The sequence below is a fragment of the Neovison vison genome, chromosome 1, assembly GCF_020171115.1.
Source record: "Neovison vison isolate M4711 chromosome 1, ASM_NN_V1, whole genome shotgun sequence".
NCBI lineage: Eukaryota > Metazoa > Chordata > Mammalia > Carnivora > Mustelidae > Neogale > Neogale vison.
Genome location: NC_058091.1, coordinates 239821030 through 239844647, shown reverse-complemented (window position 1 = coordinate 239844647; position 23618 = coordinate 239821030). Strand labels below are relative to the sequence as shown.

Sequence of the window (23618 nt, the reverse complement as noted above, 5' to 3'; positions counted from 1 at the left end):
GAATGAAATGGATCTAAAGATGAGTAGCCCTCTTCTGGATTCCTTCCCATGGAGAGAACCACTTTCCTTAGTTTCAGTAGATACTAAAAGCACGTTTGTTGTTTTTTTAAAGTAAGCTCTACATCCAGTGTGGGGCTTGAACTCACGACCCCAGGATCAAGAGTTGCAAGCTCTACCAATTGACCCAGCCAGGTGCCCCTTATGTGCTTTTTAATATTCAATTTTACCAGAGTAAAAAGGTAAATCTCACTCCCTCATTTTCCTTCCCCAAAGGCAAAAAATGACTTTTTGTGTGTCCTCTTTCAAATATAGTGTATATATACTCAAATATCCAAATCTTCTTGCACACAGTATATACCATACTTTGATTATTATCAGTAAAATACATATATTGAGTCTTGCCAATGATGATTGCAAGGATTAAAGTAATGCATGGGGGGGCAATGCATTCAGGATCATGAACTAGGAAGCTCCTGGACCCTGCAGTCCCACCCGTCCATACTATCTCTGGACAGGATATTTCTTTCCTTACCCACAAAGAAGCTTCCATAGGCTGCCTGGGAACCAAATATTCATAATTTGTGACTGTGTGTACAGATCTAGCTTCAGAAAATGTGTTCCTGAACGTGTCTGAATGCAGGTAGTGTATAGATCATATCCTGTGAATGTCTTATTGTTATGTGTCTTTGTCAGGGTCTCTGGATGTCACTGGGTGCGTGTCACTGTTTGTTTGACACTATATACCATGTTTGGGGGGGATGTGCGTGTAAATGCGCTGTCCTTATCCAGACGTTCCTGTTTGGTGTTAATGTATTTTAGATAACGTTGCGATCCGTATTCTTCAACCCCCAGCTCCTTCACTCACTACATGCCAACATTTTTTGAAGGATGGGTGGGTGTCGGGGCACAAGCTCGCCCGACACCAGTCTCCAGAGAGAACGCAGCAGGACTTCCAGTATACCCCGCACCCGCCAGGCACGCAGGAGCCTTTGCGCACGCACAAGCGTGCAGCCTGGGATGCGAAGAAAACCTGGGGCTCGCGCGTTCTCTTGCGCGCTCTCTAGTGGCCTCAGAGGGCAGCGCTGCCAGAACGAGGGGGCGGAGCCGACACGGCGGAAGTGAGGTCACTTCCGGGCTGGGGTGTTTGTTTGGACTGGAGAAGGGAGGCGGCGGGCGAAGCGCGCGTCGAGCGGGGGAGCGGCGCTGCCTGTGGAGATCCGCGGAGGCCGACCGGATTCGTTGGCTGCCGTCCCCGCTGCCGTGCACTGGGTGAGGGGTTCCCTCGGGCAGAGCGGCCAGAAGGGTGCGGCGACCCCAGCGGTCGAGGGACAGCACCTCGGCAACGGTTAAGGGGCCTGGAGGGGCCCCGGGTTGTTCGCCACCAAGCCTCATATGGCTTCCTTTATTCCTTGCACCTTTAGTAGCGTCGAGGGATGAGCTGGGACCGACTTAGACTCTTTCTTCTTTGAGAAATGGCCGTCGCTTTTTTTCTCATTGTCATTATTATTTATGATTTGGATCTCGCAGCACTCTATCCGGGTCTTCGGTGGCGCGCGAGGGTTGCCGGGATAGCACTTTCTCATGCCCCCCCCCACTTTCTTCACCTCCTCCCTGGTCCCCTTTTCCCCTGCCCCCCACTGCCGCTTCGGCAACAAAGCTCATTGTTTCTCCCCAGTTTACGCCTGCGCGTCGCCACGCGCAGCTCCTAGTTGCTGCGCTTGCGCGCTGCTCCCGAAGCTTGGGTGGGGGAAGAGAAAGGGGCAAAGGGACTGGCGGGCTGGCGAGCGTCCTAGGAGCGTTATGCGACCGTCCACGGGCCAGTACCTTTCTGATCGATTTTCTTCCGTTTCTTCACCGTCACTTACTCCTTATTTTAGTTATATTGTTTCTCATGCTCAGGATAGGGGGGCCGGACTCCTGCTCGGGGAGGGTTGTGAGCTAGATAACTTTAAGGGCCCATCCAGTTCGTATTCTTGGATTCTGCTTCTCTTAATTTCCCTTCCACTATGTGCTTACTCCCCACTACCACAAAAATTACGTGGCTTGTGGTGAACTTTGTTTTTTCAAAAATATTTGTTGAAGCAGCCAGCAGTTTGATTTTCTGGTGACTCAGAAAGGGACCTTTTCTGCTTGTTTAGTTGTCTCGCTTTCCCTAATTTTGCAGCCCCGTCACCTCACCGAAACCTCAAACTCTAGAAGAAATTTGGCTTCTAATTTGCCGTGGGAAAAAAGTCTTAACAGCTGACAGCTTTTGACATTTATTTCAACAGAAGACACGTTTTCGTGTGCTGGCTAATATTGTAGTCTCGTGGCATGATTTTTCACAGATTGCAGTTGAGCGGGTGTTGGTCTGCATTTTCTTAAAAATAGCCTTTGACATTTCAACGGCTGCAGGTTATGTTTGGAAATAAGAAAAGAGTCTATGGATTTATGTTTTTTAAAGATTTTATTTATTTAATAGGTAGAGATCACAAGTAGGCAGAGAGGCAGGCAGAGAGAGAGAGAGGAGGAAGCAGGCTCCCTGCTTAGCAGAGAGCTCGATGTGGGGCTCCATCCCAGGACCCTGGGGTCATGACCTGAGCCGAAGGCAGAGGCTTTAACCCACTGAGCCACCCAGGCGCCCCGGGTCTATGGATTTTTAATGTAATTCCTGGTGTTGGTTTGTACTTCTGATTCCAGTATGTGAAAGGATATTTGGAGCAAATTAGCTTGTTTATGCTACTTGTTAATTGTGAATTTGTACAAAACTTAATCTTCTCTCACGAAAAAGTGTCTACGACAAATAAAGATAGGTGACTTCCAAAAATGACAGCCTATTTATCTCTTTCTTTAAGGGATGGGTGTTAGGCAATGGAAACTCCGGTGATGGTTAAAAGCTTGAGAGCTGGGAGGATTTTATTACAATATATTGCATGTTGCTGTTAAGGAGCTCCAATTGAGGTAGATGATCCCTAATCTCTTAAGAACAGAGTAAGTTTGTAGTAGGCTTTTCCTTAAGTAGGCACGGTACACCTTATTTAGGTCTACCCCTTTATAACTCTAGAGAGTAATGCTCCAGTTTCAATAGAAAGTGTAAACATAAAAATCTGTTAGCATAGCAATTTCATGGACATTGTGAGCATTGAAAGAAAGTAGAAAATAAGTATTCCGCCTCCTTCCTTTTGTGCTCTTACATGTTCTTGTAATTTATAACCTTATTCATTATAACCTATGGAATAGGTAGAGGAAATTTTATCTTGCCCATTTTGAAATTGAGGAAATAGAGTATTGAAAGATTATTTGATTGAAAGATTGAAAGATTATTTTATTAGGCACATATTTCTGTAGCACTTAGTAATACTGGTCATTGTTCTAAGTGCTTTTACAGGTATTTAATCTTCACCTTCTTTTGGTGGTAAGTACTATTGTAAAATAAAGATAACAGGTAATAGGTGTGAATTAACTTGTCCACTGTTAACACAGTTGGTAAGAACTGGAATTCAGACCCAAGTAGTCTAGAGATATGTGCTCTTAACCATTTTACCGTCCTGCTTGTGGTTTAGTGACATACTCAGGATCCTCTAGGTGGTTTGTGGCGTATCATAGATTAGGACCCAGTCCAAGATTAAAGTTATCCAAGTGATCCCTTTGCGATCTGGACCACCCTGTTGCATTAGTAATTTGCATTTGATGCAGACTGAGGTTCAGTTTTAGTAACATTTTTCCTTTCTTTCGTTCTAAATTTCCTTAATGTTTAGAGCAGTGTTGTCCCAATTAGATAACTGCTAATGGCACATATGTCCATTGAGCGCTTGAAATGTGGCAGGTGCAACTAAAGAACTAAATTTTTTATTTTACTCAATTCTAATTGGTTTAGATTTAAGTAGCCATATGTAGCTATTGGCCACATATTGAATAGTGCGGGTGCAGAGGTTTGAATTGTTTCTGCTTTTTTTTTTGTTAACTTTGATTTTTGCGTTTTTACATTTATTGATTCTTTGTGTTTTTGGGGGGGGTTGACTTTTTTTGAGAGAGAGCAGGGGGTGGAGCGGGGTCAGTCAAGAGGAGGGGGAAAGGGAAAGAGAATTTTTTTTTAAATTTTATTTATTTGTTTTTTTTTTAATTTTTTTATTATTTTATTTATTTATTTATTTTTTTAAAAGATTTTATTTATTTATTTGACAGAGAGAGATCACAAGCAGGCAGAGAGGCAGGCAGAGAGAGAGAGGAGGAAGCAGGCTCCCTGCTGAGCAGAGAGCTTGATGCGGGCCTCGATCCCAGGACCCTGAGATCATGACCTGAGCCGAAGGCAGCGGCTTAACCCACTGAGCCACCCAGGCGCCCAGAGAATTTTTTTTTTTAAGGTTTTATTTATTCATTTGAGAGAAAGAGAGAGAACAAGCAGAGGAGAAGCAGACTTCGCTGAGTAGGGACCCCGACTCGGGGCTTGATTCCAGGACTCAGAGATCATGACTTGAGCAGAAGGCAGACACAACCATCTGAGCCATCCAGGCGCCTTGGGAAAGGAGTATCTTAAGCAGGCTTCACACCCAGCTGCAGAGCCCAGGTAGGGCTGGCGCTCATGACCCTGGGATCATGACTTGAGCCAAAATCAAAGAGTCAGATGCTTAACCAACTGAGCTATCCAGCCCCATCTGCTTATATTTTATATCACTTTTTATAAATAGGGATGGTATTTCTGATGTGCTTTGAGCTTTTATCAGCAGTGATGATAGGCAGTGCTTGAGCCATCCTTACTCTCACCAGATCACCTTCATTACACTAGTTGAGATTAGGATTAAAGTCCTCATTCTGTATTGTTGTTTCACTTCTACAGGTTTTTTAACATGTGGTTTTTTTTTTTAACCTTCTACCTTGCTCCAGCAACCTTTAATTGCTCGAAATGTTTAATAAGCACCAAAATAGGTAATAGTGTCGTGTGCCAGGCTCTGTACCTAGATACTATTATTATTTTCCACTGATAGGGAATCTGAGACAGAGAGGGGTTAAAACTTGTCTTTGGGTTCCAGAGCCCCTGCTTTTAATCATTAATGTATACTGCCAAACTTTAAAACAGAAAATTTAGTACTGCTTACAAATTTAAATGGAAAACAAGCTGAAGCAGAAGTTTCTTTATCCTCTCTAACTTTTGGAGAGACAACTAATTATGATAATAATGTGTATGCAAATAATGTTAAGGAATAACAGTAGTTCAAAATAGAGTACGTAGGATAAGAAAAGGTGTGGAATCAGCTTTTTTTTTTTAAGAAAATCAATTTTTTTTTAAGATTTTATTTATTTGAGAGAGAGAGAGAGAATGAGCAGGAGGAGGGGTAGAGGGAGAGGGACAAGCAGACTCCCTGCTGAGTGTTGAGCCTAAATCAGGGCTTGATCCCAGGACCCGGAGATCCTGACCTGAGCCAAAATTAAGACTTGGGCCCTTAATCGACTGAACCACCCAGGCGCACCCCTCTGTTTGAATTTCAATGAAAATTCTTAAGAGATGAAACTAAGAAAGTTTCTAAAACTGAAATGATTAAAAAAAAGACTGAAAGGATATCCACATTTTAAAATTTTATAGAAACCATTATGTGGAAGAGGCATTTTGGAAGAAAAGAAACAGCTGAATATGTGAGCTTGTGGATTGAAAGCACTAGACAGCATTAATAGGAAAAAAACCTGCTCTCACCTAATCAGAATCTGATGAAATCTCTGAGTTTTAGTGTTAGGCTCTCATATTAGACTCCCACCTAAACAGGATCTTTACAGGGCACCTGGGTGGCTCAGTGGGTTAAGCCGCTGCCTTCGGCTCAGGTCATGATCTCGGGGGTCCTGGGATCGAGTTCCACATCGGGCTCTCTGCTCAGCAGGGAGCCTGCTTCCTCCTCTCTCTCTCTGCCTGCCTCTCCACCTACTTGTGATCTCTCTCTGTCAAATAAATAAATAAGAAATCTTTAAAAAAAAAGTTTAAAAATAAAAAAAATTAAAAAAAATAAACAGGATCTTTACAAAAGAAAGAATAAAACAGTGAAAGCTGGAATATTTGCAGAAAATAGAAAAGACAGGTGTAAATCTACCCCCCTTTAATAATTTTATTCAAATACAAAAGCAAAAGATACTTTCAGACCTGTAGTAGCTGAGAAATAAGTATCTTCAGGTGCCCGGGTGGCTCAGTTGGTTAAGCAGCTGCCTTTGGCTCAGGTCCGTGGGGAGTCTCCTTCTCCCTCTGACCTTCTCCCCTCTCATGCTCTCTCTCACTGTATCTCCCTCAAATAAATAAAATCTTTTAAAATAAAAAAAGAAAAATATTTTCGGGTAACCCCCCCCTTTTTTTAAGATTTTATTTCTTTATTTAACAGAGCAAGAGTGCATAAGCAGGCAGAGCAGCAGAGGGAGAGGGAGAAGCAGGTTTCCCCCTGAGCAGGGACCCCGATATGGGACTCAGTCCTGGGACACTGGGATCATGACCTGAGCTGAAGGCAAAAGCTTAACGACTGAGCCACCCAACCACCCCAAGATTTTTTTTTTTTTTTTTTAATTTGAAAGAGAGAGCACGCATGCACAAAAGCAGGCAGAGGGAGAAGCACACTCCTGCTGAACCAGGGAGCCAGATGTGGGACTCAATCCCAGGACTCTGGAGTCCTGAGCTGAAGGCAGATCCCTAACCAACTGAGCTGTGTGTCCCTCAAAATGATAAATTTCTATGAGCTGGGTCAAGTAATCTAACTCTTTATAGTAGAGAACTTGAATATACCACTTGAAGAATTTAACAGATGAAGTAAAAAAGATAGTATGTGCATGCGTCCCAGGACTCTGGAATCCTGAGCTGAAGGCAGATGCCTAACCAACTGAGCTGTGTGTCCCTCAAAATGATAAATTTCTATGAGCTGGGTCAAGTAATCTAACTATAGTAGAGAACTTGAATATACCACTTGAAGAATTTAACAGATGAAGTAAAAAAGATAGTATGTGCATGCGTGCGCGCGCGTGTGTGTGTACAACTGTACCTTAGAAATAGAAATCACACATTTTTCTGTTTATGCCCAAGGGACATTTTGCAATGTCTGCATTTGTCTGCAAACAAAACTATATATAACAAATCCCAAAAAGTGAAGGTTTTTCTGGCTGCATTTTATAACATAATGAAATTAAACTAGAAATCAGGATACCAAAGTATAGAACCTTAACCACTTGGAAATTTAAAAAATATTCTTCCAAATAATCTCTGGCTATTTACAAATTAAATAATTTGTAATTACCTAAGACTGATAAGAAATAAATTCTGTGTACATGGGAAATTTAGGAACAATTTTTATTAAATGAAAAGTTGAAAATAAGCATGTTTGTCACCTTGAAAAACAGTAACAGATTGGTTGAAATTAAGTAGAGAGGAAGGGAGGGAAAATAAAGTGAAAAAAAAATAATAAAGTAAGTAGGAAAAATAAGTGAAATTAGAGGTTTTGTTTATTGGAAGTTGAATTTTTAATAAGTCATCCATTCAAGACTCAAAAGATGTAACAAAATATCTCTTGCCACCTCATTATCCCAGTAGGCAATGAGTAGTATAGTTCTTATTGAGCTAGAATTCACTGCACTTAACTCATTTAATGTACACAGCAGAGTGATTTTTAAGATAGTCACAGAGTTGTAAATCCATCACCACAATCAATTTTAGAAACCTTGTTACCCCTTAGCTTTCATATAACATGTAGTGCTTTGTGACAGATTTCTTTAGCTTTGGCATAATGTTTTCTTTTTTTTTAAAGATGTTATTTGAGAGAGAGTGTGCTACAGCTCACAAGAAGGGGGGGCAGAGGGAAAGGGGGGGGGATGCAGACTCCCTGCTGAGCTGGGAGCCTGACTCAGAGCTCCATTCCAGAACCCCATCACAATTGAGCCACCCAAGCACCCCTAGCATAATGTTTTCAGTGTTCATCTATGTTATAGCATGTATTAAGTATTTCATTTGTTTTTATTATTGAATAATACTCTGTTGTATGGACATACCATATGGTATTTATAAGTTGGTGGACTATTGAGTTTTATTCACTTTTTGACTATTATGAATAATACTGCTGTGAACATTTGTGTACAAGTTTTGTGTAGGCATGTATTTTCATTTTTCTTGGGTATATATTTAGGAGTATAATTGCTGGGTTCCATGTTTAATCTTTTGAGGCACTGCCAGACTTTTTCAAAGCAGCTGCATCATTTTAACATTCCCATCAGCAGTAAATGTTCCATTTTCTTCTCATTTTCACCAGTACTTGTTCATATCTTTTTTATTATAGCCGTTTTAGTGTAAAGTGGTATCTTGTGATTTTGAGTTGCATTTCCCCCATTGTCAGTGATACTGAGCATCTTTTCATGTATTTATTGGCCATTTGTATGTTCTTTTTAAAAGATTTTTTAGATTTAGAGAGCATGTTTACACATTCTCTCAAATCTTTTAAAGTTCTACTTCACTCTAGGAATTTCTATTTTACTTTCATGTTAACACTTTATTTTTTTTTTTTTAAGATTTTATTTATTTGACAGACAGAGATCACAAGTAGGCAGAGAGGCAGGCAGAGTGAGGGAGGAAGCAGGCTCCCTGCTGAGCAGAGAGCCCAATGTGGGGCTCCATCCCAGGACCCTAGGATCACGACCTGAGCCAAAGGCAGAGGCTTAACCCACTGAGCCACCCAGGCGCCCCAGGGCATTTTTTTTTTTTTTTAAGATTTTATTTATTTGAGAGAGGAAGAGTGAGCAAGAGAGCATAAGTAGGGGGATTAGCAGAGGGAGAGAGAGAAGCAGGGTCTCCCCACTGAGCAGGGAGGCCGAAGCAGGACTCGATCCCAGGACCCTGGAATCATGACCTGAGCCAAAGGCAAATGCCTAACCAACTGAACCACCCTGGTACCCCAACACTTCAGTGCTTTTAAAAGTTTTTTTAAGGGGCACTTGGGTGGCTCAGTGGGTTAAAACCTCTGCCTTCAGCTCCGGTCATGATCCCAGGGTCCTGGGATCGAGCCCCACATTGGGCTCTCTGCTTAGCGGGGAGCCTGCTTCCCCCCTCTCTCTCTGCCTACTTGTGATCTCTGTCTGTCAAATAAATAAATAAAACCTTTAAAAAAAAATAAAAGTTTTTTAAAAAATATGTCATGGCAGCACTTCTTTTTAATTTTTATTTTCTAGATTAATTATTTCAGAGAGAGAGTGCCTGAGTGTGGGGAGGGGCAAAGGGGAAGCAGATTCCTTGCTGAGTACGGAGCCCAGTGTGAGGTTTGATCCCAGGACCCTGGGATCAGGACCAGAGCCAAAGGCAGACATTTATCCAGCTGAACCACCCATACGCACCTAAGCAAAAAAAAAGATACAGAGAAAATGACCATGGCACAATCTTTTTTTTTTTTTTTTTTTTTTAAGATTTTATTTATTTATTTGACAGAGAGAAATCACAAGTAGGCAGAGAGGCAGGCAGAGAGAGAGAGAGGGAAGCAGGCTCCCTGCTGAGCAGAGAGCCCGATGTGGGACTCGATCCCAGGACTCTGAGATCATGACCTGAGCCGAAGGCAGCAGCTTAACCCACTGAGCCACCCAGGCGCCCGACCATGGCACAATCTTAAAACTTGGTGAATGTAGATGAAAGGTAGAAAGTGTTCACTGTATTATTCTAAAACTTTCCTATAGGTTTAAAATTTTTCAAAATAGTTGAAGATGAAACTATATACATTATACAATTACAGAATAAGTATTCTAGAAACAAAGTATAAGTGGGAATTTAATTATGGTAAGCTTGGGAAATAAATAAGCTTTGGTTATTGGTTATTTGGTTAGTGATGTGTGATCTATTCATATGGGGGAAATACAGATCCTTAACATCATACTTAGGGTCTCATGTGAATTAAAGATTCATCTGTAAAAAAAGTGACACCATAACAATAGAGAAAATGTAGAAAGGAAAACCGCATGGTAGGAAAAGGCTTCTTAAGCAAGATAAGCATATCCCAGAAGGTGTAAAGGAAAACAGTGAGATTCTACTTGAGTCTAATTGCAGAACTAAAATATATTATGTCCAGAACTGTGGAAGATAAAGAAATGGGAGCACTCAGTATATTACAGGTCCATTACCACATTTGTGGCAAATAATTTGGTACCCCCCCCAATCTAAAAGTTACAGAGGCAGGTGGCTTTTGACTTTTGACTTGGTTATTCCCACTTAAGAAAATGTAGAACACTGATAGCATACCTAGAAAAGGATATGTGTGATACGGTGATTGAAGCAGGATTGTTTGTAGCAAAAAAACCCCTGGGAATGTGGATACACATCAGAGGCAGAAGTAGTTGAGTAATTGGTGCTGCTCCATCCATTAAGAAGGACATAATAGGTGGCTCACTCGTTAAGCATCTGCCTTCGGCTCAGGTCATGATCTCAGGGTCCTGGGATCGAGCCCCACGTTGGGCTCCCTGCTCGGTGGGGAGCCTGCCTCTCCCTCTGCTGCACTGCCTGCTTGTGCTCTCTCGCTTTCTCTGTCAAATAAATACAAATAAATAAAATCTTTTTTTTTTTTTTTCTTTAAGGCGAGATACACCTGTACACCTTGACTAGTATGGATCTTTTTTTTTTTTTAAGACTTTATTTGTTTATTTGCCAGAGAGAGATCACAAATAGGCAGAGAGGCAGGCAGAGAGAGAGGAAGGGAAGCAGTCTGCCCGCTGAGCAGAGTCCAATGCAGGGCTCAATTCCAGGACCCTGGGATCACGACCTGAGCTGAAGGCAGAGGCTTTAACCCACTGAGCCACCCAGGTACCCACTGGTATGGATCTTTAATGTAATTTATTTAGTATGATTTTATTAAAATACATAAATCCTCTCTGTGTGTTTTTATAAGCAAGAAAATATGAAAGGATACACACTAAGCACTTAACACTGATTACCTGTGGGTAGGAATGGAGATGGACAGGAAAAAATGTATATATGTTAGACCTGGGTATTTTGTTTTTTGGTTTTGTTTTTCATTTTTTTTAAGTAGACTCCACACCTAGGGTAGAACCCAACACAAGGCTTGAACTCAGGACCCTGAGATCAAGACCTGAGCTGAAATCAAGAGTTGGGCACTTAACCAGCTGAGCCACCCAGGCACCTGGTGTTAGGCCTGTTTTGTACATCTAACCTGTATTTTGCTTCTTTTCTAAGTAGTGTGTACTTGTATATATATTTCTTTCACTTCGATGCTTCCTTTCCCAACAAAATTTCCTGTGTACAAACATCTGCTATCCAGAAACTGTTAAATGATGATTGAAAACAAAGCAATCATAAGGTGATACATTACTGTTTTTACTATTTCGTGGTTTTCATTTAGGGAAATCTTATTATAAATATATATTACAGATATACAAATATTTTAACCAATAGATATATTAAGCTACTTGTTCTGAGTTAGTACTACTGTGTTCTTTTTTCCTTTTTTTTTTTCTTAAGAAATTTTTATTTTTAAGTTTTTTTTTATTTGACAGAGATCTCAAGTAGGGGGAGAGGCAGGCAGAGAGAGAGAAGAGGAAGCGGCTCCCCGCTGAGCAGAGAGCCGGATGCAGGGCTTGATCCTAGGACCCTAGGATCATGACCTGAGCTGAAAGCAGAGGCTTTAACCCACTGAGCCACCCAGTCGCCCCTTTTCTTTCTTTCTTTTTTTTTTTTTTAACGATTATTTTAGAGAGTGAGAAAGGATGAGCCAGGGGAGGGCAGAGGCAGAGGGAGAGAGAGAATCCTTAAGCAGACACACCACTGAGCATGGACCGTGACCTGAGCTGAAAACAAGAGTCTGACACTTAACCGACTGAGCCACCCAGACACCTGGGTATGTTACTTTAAAAATTGGTCAGTTGGATGAACGTGTGCCTTCATCTCAGGTCATGATCCCAGGGTCCTGGGATCGAGCCCCACATGGGGCCCCCTTTTTAGTGGGAAGCCAGCTTCTCCCTCTCCCACTACCGTGCTTGTGTTCCCTCTCTCATGTCTCTCTGTGTCAAATAAATAAAATCTTCCCCCAAAAAATTTTTTTAAAATTTTTATTAAGATTTATTTATTTACTTACTTGAGAAGGAACCACAGTGCACTTCTGAGAGAAGGGGCAGAGGGACAGAATCTTCAAGCATACTCCCTGCTGAGCCTGGGGCTCCATACCACTTCTCATGAAATTGTGACCTGAGCTGAAACCAAGAGTCTGATGCTTAACTGACTGAGCCACCCGGGCACACCTAAGGTTTTATGTGTACCCGAAGTGGGGCTTCAGTTCATGACCCCAAGATTGAGAGTCTGGTGGGCTGTTGACTGAGCCAGCTAGGTGCCCCATTTCTGCCAGTTTTAAATAGATTGAAGCATGAGCAAAAACAAGATAGCAACAGATTGGTATGGTTTTGTTTCCAGTTGTTTCTTTACTGTATTTGTCAAGTCATTATCTACTTTGTGTCCTGAGACATCACTCAAGCAAATTAGGTACTTTTGTGTTCCAGCTTTCTTAGGTTTCTGGTTTTGGAGAAAAGCTTTTTCTTAGCTAGAGGAGCTTGGAACTCATGGACTCTTTGGAGTCTTAAAAATGTTTCTGGCTGCCTTCAGATGGGATGATGATATTTGACAGCTGTATACTCTTTGTATTTAAAAAAATGTATTTTTAAGATTTTATTTATTTATTTGACAGGCAGAGATCACAAGTAGGCAGAGAGGCAGGCTGCGGGGTGGGGAGGTAGGCTCCCTGCTGAGCAGAGAGCCCGATGCGGGGCTCCAGGGCTTGAGCGATCCCAGGACTCTGGGATCATGACCTAAGCTGAAGGTGGAGGCTTTAACCCACTGAGCCACCCAGGCGCGCCCCATACTGTTTATATTTTTAAAGTTATTTTCCTAGTCGTCACCTTAGTTTGTTGACATCAAGTTTGAACTAGTATCAGCTTAGTTTCAAGAGTACACAAAAACTTCTTTTCATGTAGCACTGTATCCTCCTCCCGCTGCCTTATGTTATTGTCACAAAATATATCTTTATACATTGTGTGTCCATTAACATAGATACCTAATTATTGTTCTGTGTATTTGTCTTTTAAATCACATAGAGAAAAGGGAGTTAAAAGCCAAAAGTACATTATTACTGATTTCCATATTTGTGTAGTTACTTTTACCAGTGTTCTTTATTTCTTCAGGTGAATTCAAGTTAGTGTGTAGTATACTTGTTTCAGCCTGAAGGACTCACTTTAGCTTTTCTTATAGGACAGGTCTACTGGTGATGCATGTTCTCTCTCTCTTTTTTTAAGATTAGGTATTTATTTATTTATTTATTTATTTTTAAAAGATTTTATTTATTTGACAGACAGAGATCACAAGTAGGCAGAGAGGGAGAGAGGAGGAAGCAGGCTCACTATTGAGCAGAAAGCCCAATGTGGGGCTCAGTCCCAGGACCCTGACATAACCTGAGCTGAAGGCAGAGGCTTTAACCACTGAGCCCCCAGGTGCCCCAGGATTAGGTATTTATTTGAGAGAGAGAACATGATCGTGTATGGGTGGTGAGGGTTGGGGGCAAAGGGAGAGGGAGAAGCAGACTCCCTGCTGAGCAGGGAGCCCACATGGGACTGGATCCTAGGACCCTGACACCATGACCTGAGCCGAAGGCAGACACTTATCACACTGAGCCACCCAGGTGCCCCTCTCATTTTTTTTTACGTACCTGGGAATGTCTTAATTTCTCCTTAAAAATTTTTAAAGAGTTTGATTTATTTGTCAGCACAAGCAGGGGGAGCATCAGGCAAAGGGAGAAGCAGACTGACCACTGAGCACGGAGCCCAAGCAGGACTCAATCCCTGGACCCCGGGATCATGACCTAAGCTGAAGGCAAACGCTTAACAAACTGAGCCACCCAGGCATCCCTCTCCTTAATTTTGAATTATAGTTTCGTTTTTTCTTTCAGCCCTTTGAATATGTTTTCTGGTCCCTATGGTTTTCTTTTCTCTTTTTTCTTTTCCTTCCTTCTTTCCTTTCTTTCTTTCTTTTTTTTAGATTTTATTTATTTCTTAGAGAAAGCATGAGCAGGGGAGCAACAGGCAGAGAGAAGCAGGCTCTCCACTGAACAAGGAGCCCAGGACCCCAGGATCATGACCTGAGCCCAAGGCAGATACTTAACCAACTGAGCCAGGAGCCCTCTGTGGATTCTGATGTGAAATCAACTGTTAATCTTACTTTGAGGATCTGTTGTATGTAGGGTTACTTATTTTGGAGATTATTTCTTCTCTTTGTCTTTTAGTAATTTGATTATAATGTGTCTTGATGTGGATAAGTTTGAGTTAAGAGTTTGTTGAACGTTTTGGATATGTCGAGTAACATGGATTTCATCACATTTGAGGAGTTTGGGGCTATTGGGTTTTTTAAGATTTTATTTTAATTTTTTTTAAAGTTTGTTTATTGAGAGAGTGGGAGAGAGAATATGAAGCAGACTTTATGTTCAGTGAGAAGCCCAATGCAGGGCTCTATCACACAACTTTGAGGTCACCACCCAAGATTGAACCACCCAGGTGCCCCTACGATTTTATTTTTAAGAGCCTCTACACCTCTTATGTGGCTTGAATCCACAATCCTGAGATCACCAACTGAGCCAACCAAGCACCCCAGGGGGCCGTTAATTCTTTTTTTTTTTTTTTAAGATTTTATTTATTTATTTGACAGGCAGAGATCACAAGTAGGCAGAGAGGCAGGCAGAGAAAGAGGAGGAAGCAGGCTCCCCGCTGAGCAGAGCCCAATGCGGGGTTCGATCCCAGGACCCTGAGATCATGACCTGAGCCGAAGGCAGAGGCTTAACCCACTGAGCCACCCAGACACCCCCACCCCCCCAGATCATGTTTTCATTCTACGCATACTCTAGCACTTAAATCTTAGTCTGTCTCTGCCTTTCTTTCATATATATACAATATAACTAGGGCAGAATATCTTACTAATTTTTAGTTGAAGACCTCTTAACTAAAAATGTCACTACCATGATGGTATTGTAAGTAGTAGTCAGTATTTCAGAATATACTTGTGTGTGTCAGACTAGGAAACCGCCCCCCCTCAGCTTAAGAGACTAAATTCATGTCATATGAATGATACGAGTTTTTATTATACTAACACAGTCTTAAGGATAAGTCCATGAAATGAATCTAAAGAAGGGGCACCTGGCTGGCTCAGTCAGTAGGGTATGTGATCCTTGATATCAGGGTTGTGAGTTTGACTTGGGGCTCGATATCACAACCCTGAGATCACTACCAGAGCCCAGATCAAGAGTTGAATGCTTAACTGACTGAGCCATGCAGATTCCCCAGGCCTTAAGATTTTTTTTTTTTTTAAGATTTTTATTTATTTATTTGACATAGAGAGAGGTCACAAGTAGGCAGAGAGTCAGGCAGAGAGAGAGAGAGGAGCAGGCTCCCCACTGAGCAAAGAGCCTGATGTGGGTCTCGATCCCAGGACAGTGAGGTCACGACCTGAGCCAAAGGCAGCGGCTCAATCCACTGAGCCACCCAGGTGCCCCAGCCTTAAGATTTTTAAAACTCTTTCTTCATGCTAGGTATGCGGATTCCTCCCTTTGGTGCCAGTCACACTGCTGTTTGATTTTATGTGCAAATGACTCTTGTTAAATGTAAACCCAGGTTTAGCCATTTTATTTCTACAATTAGAATCTGAAACTTAACGCTTCAAACTTTTGTTTTATTTTTATTTTTATTTTTTAAAGATTTTATTTATTTATCTGACAGAGAAAGAGACAGTGAGAGAGGGAACACAATCAGGGAATGGGAGAGGGAGAAGCAGGCTTCCCATGGAGCAGGGAGCCCAATGCAGAGCTCAATCCTAGGACCCTGGGATCATTACCTGAGTCAAAGGGAGATGCCCAAGACTGAGCCACCCAGGCACCCCTGCTTCAGACTTTGAGCCACCAATATATCAGCTGGGTTAGGTTATGTTATCACCTATTGAGTAGTGTATAAGAAACTGCTCTGCTTTTACTCACATAAAAAGAGATTGGATGCTTGAGCTAGTTGGAGTCCGTTCATCGTTTGTGGCTCTGTGGGGGTTTGGTATTGTCTTGAAGACTGATGAGCCTGTAGCCCATGGAAGGAGGAAGTCGCAGAAGCTGACCCTGATCGGTAGCAGGTCTTTAGGTCCATTGGTGCAGCAGATTTCAGGGCTAAACTAGGAAGACTGCTTCTGATCCCTGCAGAAAGAGGAAGCAGAAAAACAATCTCAAGATGGAAAGTGTCCTCCAGGAATGCAAAGGAGGAGAGCAGTGTGGAATGAAGAAGAAGCCCACACTTTCGGAGGTGGGCACCTGGAGAAAGTATTAGAGTGGGTTGGCCCCCCCAACAATGTTGTTAGAGAGGATATGTCCAGTAGGCTTATCAGTAACCTTGACATGATAGATGGAGATGCTGATGGAATGGTTCATGGAGGAGATGAGAGAGAACCAAGGAGGAAAATTAGGGAACTTCATTTGAGGTATAGCTTTCACATTGTTATAGGGGATCTCCCTCACTGAGCCCGTCATAATGAGTTTTGCTTTATGCCTTGAATGCTGAGGTTAATAATAATAAACTCTCTGCTTCCCAAAGTTGCATTTTCTTGATGTACCCTTTACTGTGAACTTGGGGATGTTCCGTCCTTTTTCTTCTGGAAAATTCATTTTTACTTAGTCTGGAAGTTTTTCTGTCAGCAGGGGAGTTTCATCAACTTTCATGGAAAGATATTTATTACATACTATAAAAGTAACAAAAGAGTTTAAAAGGCAGTCTGTAGGGGCGCCTGAGTGGCTTAGTTGGTTAAGTGTTTTGCCTTTGGCTCAGGTCATGATCCCAGAGTCCTGGGATGGTGTCCTGCATTGGGCTTCCTCTTCAGTGGTCAGTCTGCTTCTCCCTCTACCCCTCCCCTGCCCATGATCTCTCTCACACTCGCTTTCTCAGAATCTTTAAAGAGAAAAAGTCTGTAGATAATATCTTATTTAAAACCATGCATATTGCATAGATTAGATGCTTGACACTGTACAGTGGACAAATCCAGACATGGAGGGACTTGACAGAGATAAAGCAAATAGAGAGTATGCTATGAAGTCAAAAGATCCAGAATAGTAAAACAATGGCTCAGTTGATTAAGCCTCCGACTCTTAGTTTCAACTCAGGTCATGATCTCAGGGTTGTGAGATTGAGCCCAGGTTCCACATTCAGCACAGATTCTGCTTGAGATTCTTTCCCTCTCTTTCTCTCTCTCTCTCTCAAATAAATAAATCTTTAAAAAAAAAAAAAAAGAGGATAAAAGATCCAGAGCACTCTGTTCCTTGAAACTGAGGAACCAAGAGGTTATTAAAATCTGTTTTCAGTGCGCTTAGCTGGCTCAGTCATTAAGTGTCTGCCTTTGGTTTGGGTCATGATCCCAGAGTCCTGCGATTGAGCCCTGCGTTGAGCTCCTTGCTCGGGGGGAAGCCTCTCCCTTCTCCCTCTCCCTCTCCTCCTGCTTGTGTTCCCTCTCTTGTTCTCTCTCTGTCAAATAAATAAATAAAATCTTTTTTTTTTTTTTTTTAAGATTTTATTTATTTATCAGAGAGAGAGAGGGAGAGAGCGAGCACAGGCAGACAGAATGGCAGGCAGAGGCAGCGGGAGAAGCAGGCTCCCTGCAGAGCAAGGAGCCCGATGTGGGACTCGATCCCAGGACGCTGGGATCATGACCTGAGCCGAAGGCAGCTGCTTAACCAACTGAGCCACCCAGGCGTCCCTTTTTTTTTTTTTTTTTTTTTTTTAAAGTCTGTTTTCATTTGCAGTCTCTGTCTGGGCTTTTTAATACCAGTTTTTAAAAGTTGAATTTGCTTTTCATAAAGTAACTTTTAGTGACTTAAGTCTTCCACATCATGCTTATTTTATAAAGCAAGGCATATCTAATATTTTTAAAAATCAGATGATTTGGGAGTTACGTTCAAAGAGTTGATTACTGTCGATGGTTACCAGAAAATAATAGATGAATCTAGGCTGTTTGCAGCTATTTCTTAAACATTAAGATCATTTGAGATAAATACTGAAGCTTTCCAGTTGCATGATATATCACGTGCATTTGGTACCTAACTGTGATGCCTGGTGGTGATAGACGTTAGTTAAGAACTGAAAGAATGGGGGCATCTGGGTGGCTCAGTGGGTTAAGCCGCTGCCTTCGGCTCAGGTCATGATCTCAGGGTCCTGGGATCGAGCCCTGCGTTGGGCTCTCTGCTCAGCAGGGAGCCTGCTTACTTCTCTCTCTCCGCCTGCCTCTCTGCCTGCATGTCATCTCTCTCTGTCAAATAAATAAATAAAATCTTTAAAAAAAAAAAAAAACCTGAAAGAATGACTGACAAAATTAACTATTCTTCTTTGAAGGTTAAAAACGACAACTAACGCCAGCCATGAAAGATCCAAGTCGCAGCAGTACTAGCCCAAGCATCATCAATGAAGATGTGATTATTAATGGTCATTCTCATGAAGATGACAATCCATTTGCAGAGTACATGTGGATGGAAAATGAAGAGGAATTCAACAGACAAGTTAGTTTTGTGTACAAACATGATCTTTCTCATAGCCCATGACAGCCCTCAATTTGGATGTACTTGTCCCTGTAATTTGCTTTTCATCTGGTCCCTTATATATGAAATATATGGATTTATATGCCACCACTCCTATTTTATTTGAATGCTGATTACTACCAGGTTTATCTGCTCACTGAAATAACTTAGGGAGCTTTTTGCAGGGTCCCACACCAGATATTCTCATTCAGGAGTGCTAGGGTAGAGCCTGGAAAACTTGTTTTTTAAAAGCTCCCAGATCCGGGGACACCTGCCTGGTTCAGTCGTATGGGATTCTTGATCTCAGGTTTGTGAGTTCAAGCCCCATGTTGGATGTAGAGATTAATAAAAAAAAAAACTAAAAAAAACAAAAACAAAAAAAACTCCCAGATGGTTCCATTGTGCAGTTAGGTTTGGAAACTACTGCTTGCATCAGCCAGATTGCTCTTAAGAGAATATAAATCAGGAGCAGACAGGCATAGGTACTAACATACAGAATTGTGCAATTTTTTTCACTTGAGGTTCTTAATTTGATAAGCTAAAAACCTGACACCACTTTCACCTTTAGATCGTGCTCTTACATTGATAATGTTGTCTTTTATTCCCATATATTTCTGGCATCTATTTCCATCTTGTGTCTAGTTCGTCCCTGATTGTGGCTTTGGTAATCAGTAGCCAGTTTGATTTTACCATAAATCTGTTTTTGGTTTGTTTTTAATTACCCATACCCCAACCCTACGTAGCCTCTATAGAATTTTAGTCATTTTTGGGTCGGGTTAGGGTTTGTGTAGTTTTAAAGTATCACAGGTAATTCTGACAAATTCCTCAGTGAAAACACTCCTTTATTTATTACTTCCCCATCACTCTAAGTGGAAAAAAGAATATTCTGCTGGAAAAAAGAATATTCTGCTAAGACAAAGACCACAAACTCCTAAATAGGTCTTTCCTACTCTTGTGGTAAATTTTTCTTTTTCTTGGCACAGAAGCAGAGGAGAAGGTTACAATATTGTGGTTTTAAGTGCTTTAATTCAAGATATTTTAAGCTGTTCCTAGTGATGTCTTATCAAATGTTCTATAAATTACCCTTTATATATTATAAATCCAGATAGAAGAGGAGTTATGGGAAGAAGAATTTATTGAACGCTGCTTCCAAGAAATGCTGGAGGAAGAAGAAGAACATGAGTGGTTTATTCCAGCTCGAGATCTCCCACAAACTATGGACCAAATCCAAGACCAATTTAATGACCTTGTTATCAGTGATGGCTCTTCTCTGGAAGATCTTGTGGTAAAGTTATTTTTCATCTTTTTAAAAACTAGCTCATCGTTCCCCTAAGTGGAAAAGCCAGCATTCATCTGTTTAAGAAGAGTTCTACAAGTTTCTTCCCCTTCGGAAATTGTACTGCTTCTTACTGTGGAAGCAGGAGCCTCCTGGTCTCCTCACTTATGACATGGAGTGACTTCTGACGACACTCTGGGGCTAGTCTCAGACTAACAAACTTCTTGCAGACTAACAAACTTCTTGCAGTTGCTTTTAGTTTTAATAACTATGTTGCCCTGGGATATGTAAATATCTTAAAGCATTAATCCAAAAAAAGTATACAGTATGTCCATGTGACTTGCCTATACAAAAGTAGCTTGATAAAGAGGTTTTGCTCTTTTAAATTTTGCCTTAAACATTTGGCGAAATTTTCAAAATTTTATCTGAAAGGTGAAAATTTGGATTTTTTTTATCCCGACCTAAGATTTTCATTGAGTTACACTAACTCCCATTTAGAACTGGGATTTAATAGGGACTTTTACAAGCTCTTGGAACTTGTAGGAACACAAACCTATTCGCATTTTTATCTATTTTCCATGTTTTGTTGCTGGGGATAGTATATTTGCAGTAAAAGGTATTTTTAGGAATTACGACAAATAAACATTAGTACAAGGGTAGAACCTGAAGAGTTATTTGCTAAAATTAAGATAAAATGATTTGAAGTCCTAATGTTGACCTTTCTGATCATATTGACAATCTCTAATTGCTTTTACAAGATAGTTCTTTGGAATTTACTCCTAGACTCTGAAATATTTTTTGCAGTTGTTGTCTTTTCACTGTGCAGTGATTTCCTACCCTGGCAATACATCATAATTACCTGTGAAACATTAAAAAGAAAAATAAGTCCCTCAGCTACATCCCAGACTTGTAGAATCAGTTGTCTAGGCATGCTGAGTTTTAAAAAGCCCTCCTAGTGCATACTGCCCGCCTGCCCCATCAGGCATTTGGGAACCATTCTTCTTCTTCTTCTTCTTCTTCTTTTTTTTTTTTTTTTAAGATTTTATTTATTTATTTGACAGAGAAAGATTACAAGTAGGCAGAGAGAGAGAGGAGGAAGCAGGCTCCCTGCCAAGCAGAGAGCCCGATGCGGGACTCGATCCCAGGACCCTGAGATCATGACCTGAGCCGAAGGCAGCGGCTCAACCCACTGAGCCACCCAGGCGCCCCGGGAACCATTCTTCTAAAGAGCTATTTGAAAAACATAGAAATTTACATTGTAGGATAGACCTGTTGCAGTAAATGACAGTCGGTTGAGCAGATATGTGATATGAATAGTCCATTGAGATATGCTTGCTTATGCCTGCATTAGTTATTCCACAAATAATCCTGGTTACTCTGATGAGTAAAGTCCTTTGCTGGTCATAATGTAGAACCTTTTTTTTTTTTAATTTTTCAAAGATTTTGTTTATTTGACAGAGAGATCACAGGTAGGCAGAGAGAGAGGGGAAGCAGGCTCCCTGCTGAGCAGAGAGCCCAATGCAGGGCTCTATCCCAGGACTGAGATCATGACCTGAGCTGAAGGCAGAGGCTTAACCCACTGAGCCACCCAGGCACCCCATAATGTATAACTTTAATGTGGACCCATTATAATTGCCTAGAAACTGGTTTGTTCGACTCGACTTGGTTTATTTGAAATTATGTTAATTCCTTCTCATTCTTTTATAGCTGCCAAAAGATGACACATTGAAGAATACTGCTTTTTTATTTAAACCTCACACTTTAAAGTTTAGAAATAATTCACTTGCGAGAAGTGAGACTATGTATGTCCTATCCAAGGAATGGTTGTGTATAATTAAGAAACTAAAATTAAATTATTGCTCCAACATGTTACTTAATATGCTTTGGTCTTGAAGTAAGTGATATAGGGGGTTCAGATTCCCTCTAAAAAAGCCTCAGCATTCCTACATTTCAGGGCCTGGAATACATCTTGACTTCTTTTCATCTTTTGTCAACTGTGGTGGAGGCAAATTTCCAGCTATTCTCAATATACTGACATGTCTGTCTAGGAAAATAAAGATTTAGAGGTATGGAATGGTGGCCCTTAGAGACTTTTTGGCCCATTCTTAAGAGTCCCAGAGGAAGTGACTTATCCAGCCTTTCATAGGAAGCTAGTTAGGAACAGTGATGAAATTCCATCTTTGGTCTTCTGATTCCCCATGTAGTGTTCTTTTCCTGTTACAAACCTTGCTTCCTGTGGGAATTAGAATACAGCAATTTTAGAAAGATAACTCCATGTTATTAGTGAGGATCATGAGCAAAATTAATCCATAAACAATTCTCCAATCTACTTTAATCATCATTTCAACCCTTGTTTAATATTTTTGCGTAGTACGAAATGGTTAAAATCAAGTATCATAGTTAAATGAACAGAATTCCTCATTCTGTGACACCTTTTCAGTTTGTGTGAAGTTAGTGGGTTTCTGGTTACACTTTAGCAAATTTAATTTCAGTTCCTACTTTCATTTTAGAAGGTGATAAATTTTCATATAAATACGTAGTTTATCTCTGGTTCTTTCTTTCCCTGCTGTAGATAGATTTTTGGGGGTTAAATTTAACCTTACAATCTGAGTTCTTTTGTTTTCTATTTTTTGGAGGATATTTTTGCATGTGGATCTGGGTTGAATGCTTCTAAATATCTGAAGCCATCTGTTAATGAATTTGCCTTTTTTTTTTTTTTTTATGTACTTATTTTCCAGGTCAAGAGCAATCTGAATCCAAATGCAAAGGAGTTTGTTCCTGGGGTGAAGTACTAAAATATTTGAGTAGACGGGGCCCTCTTTTGGTGGATGTAGCACAATTTCCACACTGTGAAGGCAGTATTAGAAGACTTAATTGTAAAAGCTCTCTCTTGTCACTGTGTTACACTTATGCATTGCCAAAGTTTTGTTAGTCTTGCATGCTTAATAAAAGTGCTGAGACTGTTATTAAGTAATAAGCTGTCAAACATTTACTGAAAATAGGATTGGCCCCATGGCTTGATGTGAAGACAGCGAGGAAAGAAGCACCAGTCAAGTTGTGACAAAGCACCAAATTAAAATGACCTCTAAATCTTAGTGAATTGTCTTTTTTGAGGCTAAACTAGTCCCTTAGGGTTAGCGAATGCTTGTTGATGTCTAAACTTTTTAAAAATGAGTACATTTAAATTAAGTTCTAGTTGTTAGGTATATTTCTAAGTTGAGACTTCAGTTTGCATTTGTAACTATCAAAAAGGATCTCCTTTTTCTGAAGAAGGCCTTGTTAGTTAATTTGAAATAATTCTTTATAGACAAGTATGTCTTTGGTTACTGAGGTTACAAGGGTAGTAATCAGATGATAACTAGTCCTGGCTTCGATGATATTTTGTCACATAAGAAGTAGTTCTTCTAATGTTACATCTGAGGAAGTATGTAATTTGAGAACTGCATCTTCTGAGGAGTCACTGCATCATAGCTATGCCTATGTGAAGTGCAAACATTTGACCCATCATAATCCCCTGAACAAAGTAATAGTAACATGATTTGAGTGGTGCTTTTCCTTGCTTTGTTAACCATCACTACAATAGTCTACAGCACAACTTTTCTTTTAACAAAGCTAGAACAGTTTTGGCTTCTTAAACTTCATACTTGGGTAGGTTAAGCTGCCATACGTGTTCAGTGTGAATAGTGTTTAAGTTGAAAATATTGTAAAAAAATTATATTTTTTCAAAAATATTTAAAAAAATAAATAATAGTAGAACTGAGCTGATGCTTGTGTTTCTTGGTACTGGAATGCAG

At 40.8% G+C, this 23618-nt stretch overlaps 1 protein-coding gene across 1 annotated transcript; it reads left to right on the top strand.

Annotated features, from left to right (window-relative positions):
• Positions 1–1148: 1148 nt before the first annotated feature.
• Positions 1149–23584, top strand: PAIP2 (poly(A) binding protein interacting protein 2). The gene is made up of 4 exons (XM_044226429.1): positions 1149–1269; positions 18367–18530; positions 19654–19833; positions 22563–23584. Exons 2-4 carry the CDS (start codon positions 18393–18395, stop codon positions 22617–22619), a joined length of 375 nt encoding a protein of 124 aa, XP_044082364.1. The 5' UTR covers positions 1149–1269; positions 18367–18392; the 3' UTR covers positions 22620–23584.
• Positions 23585–23618: the final 34 nt, after the last annotated feature.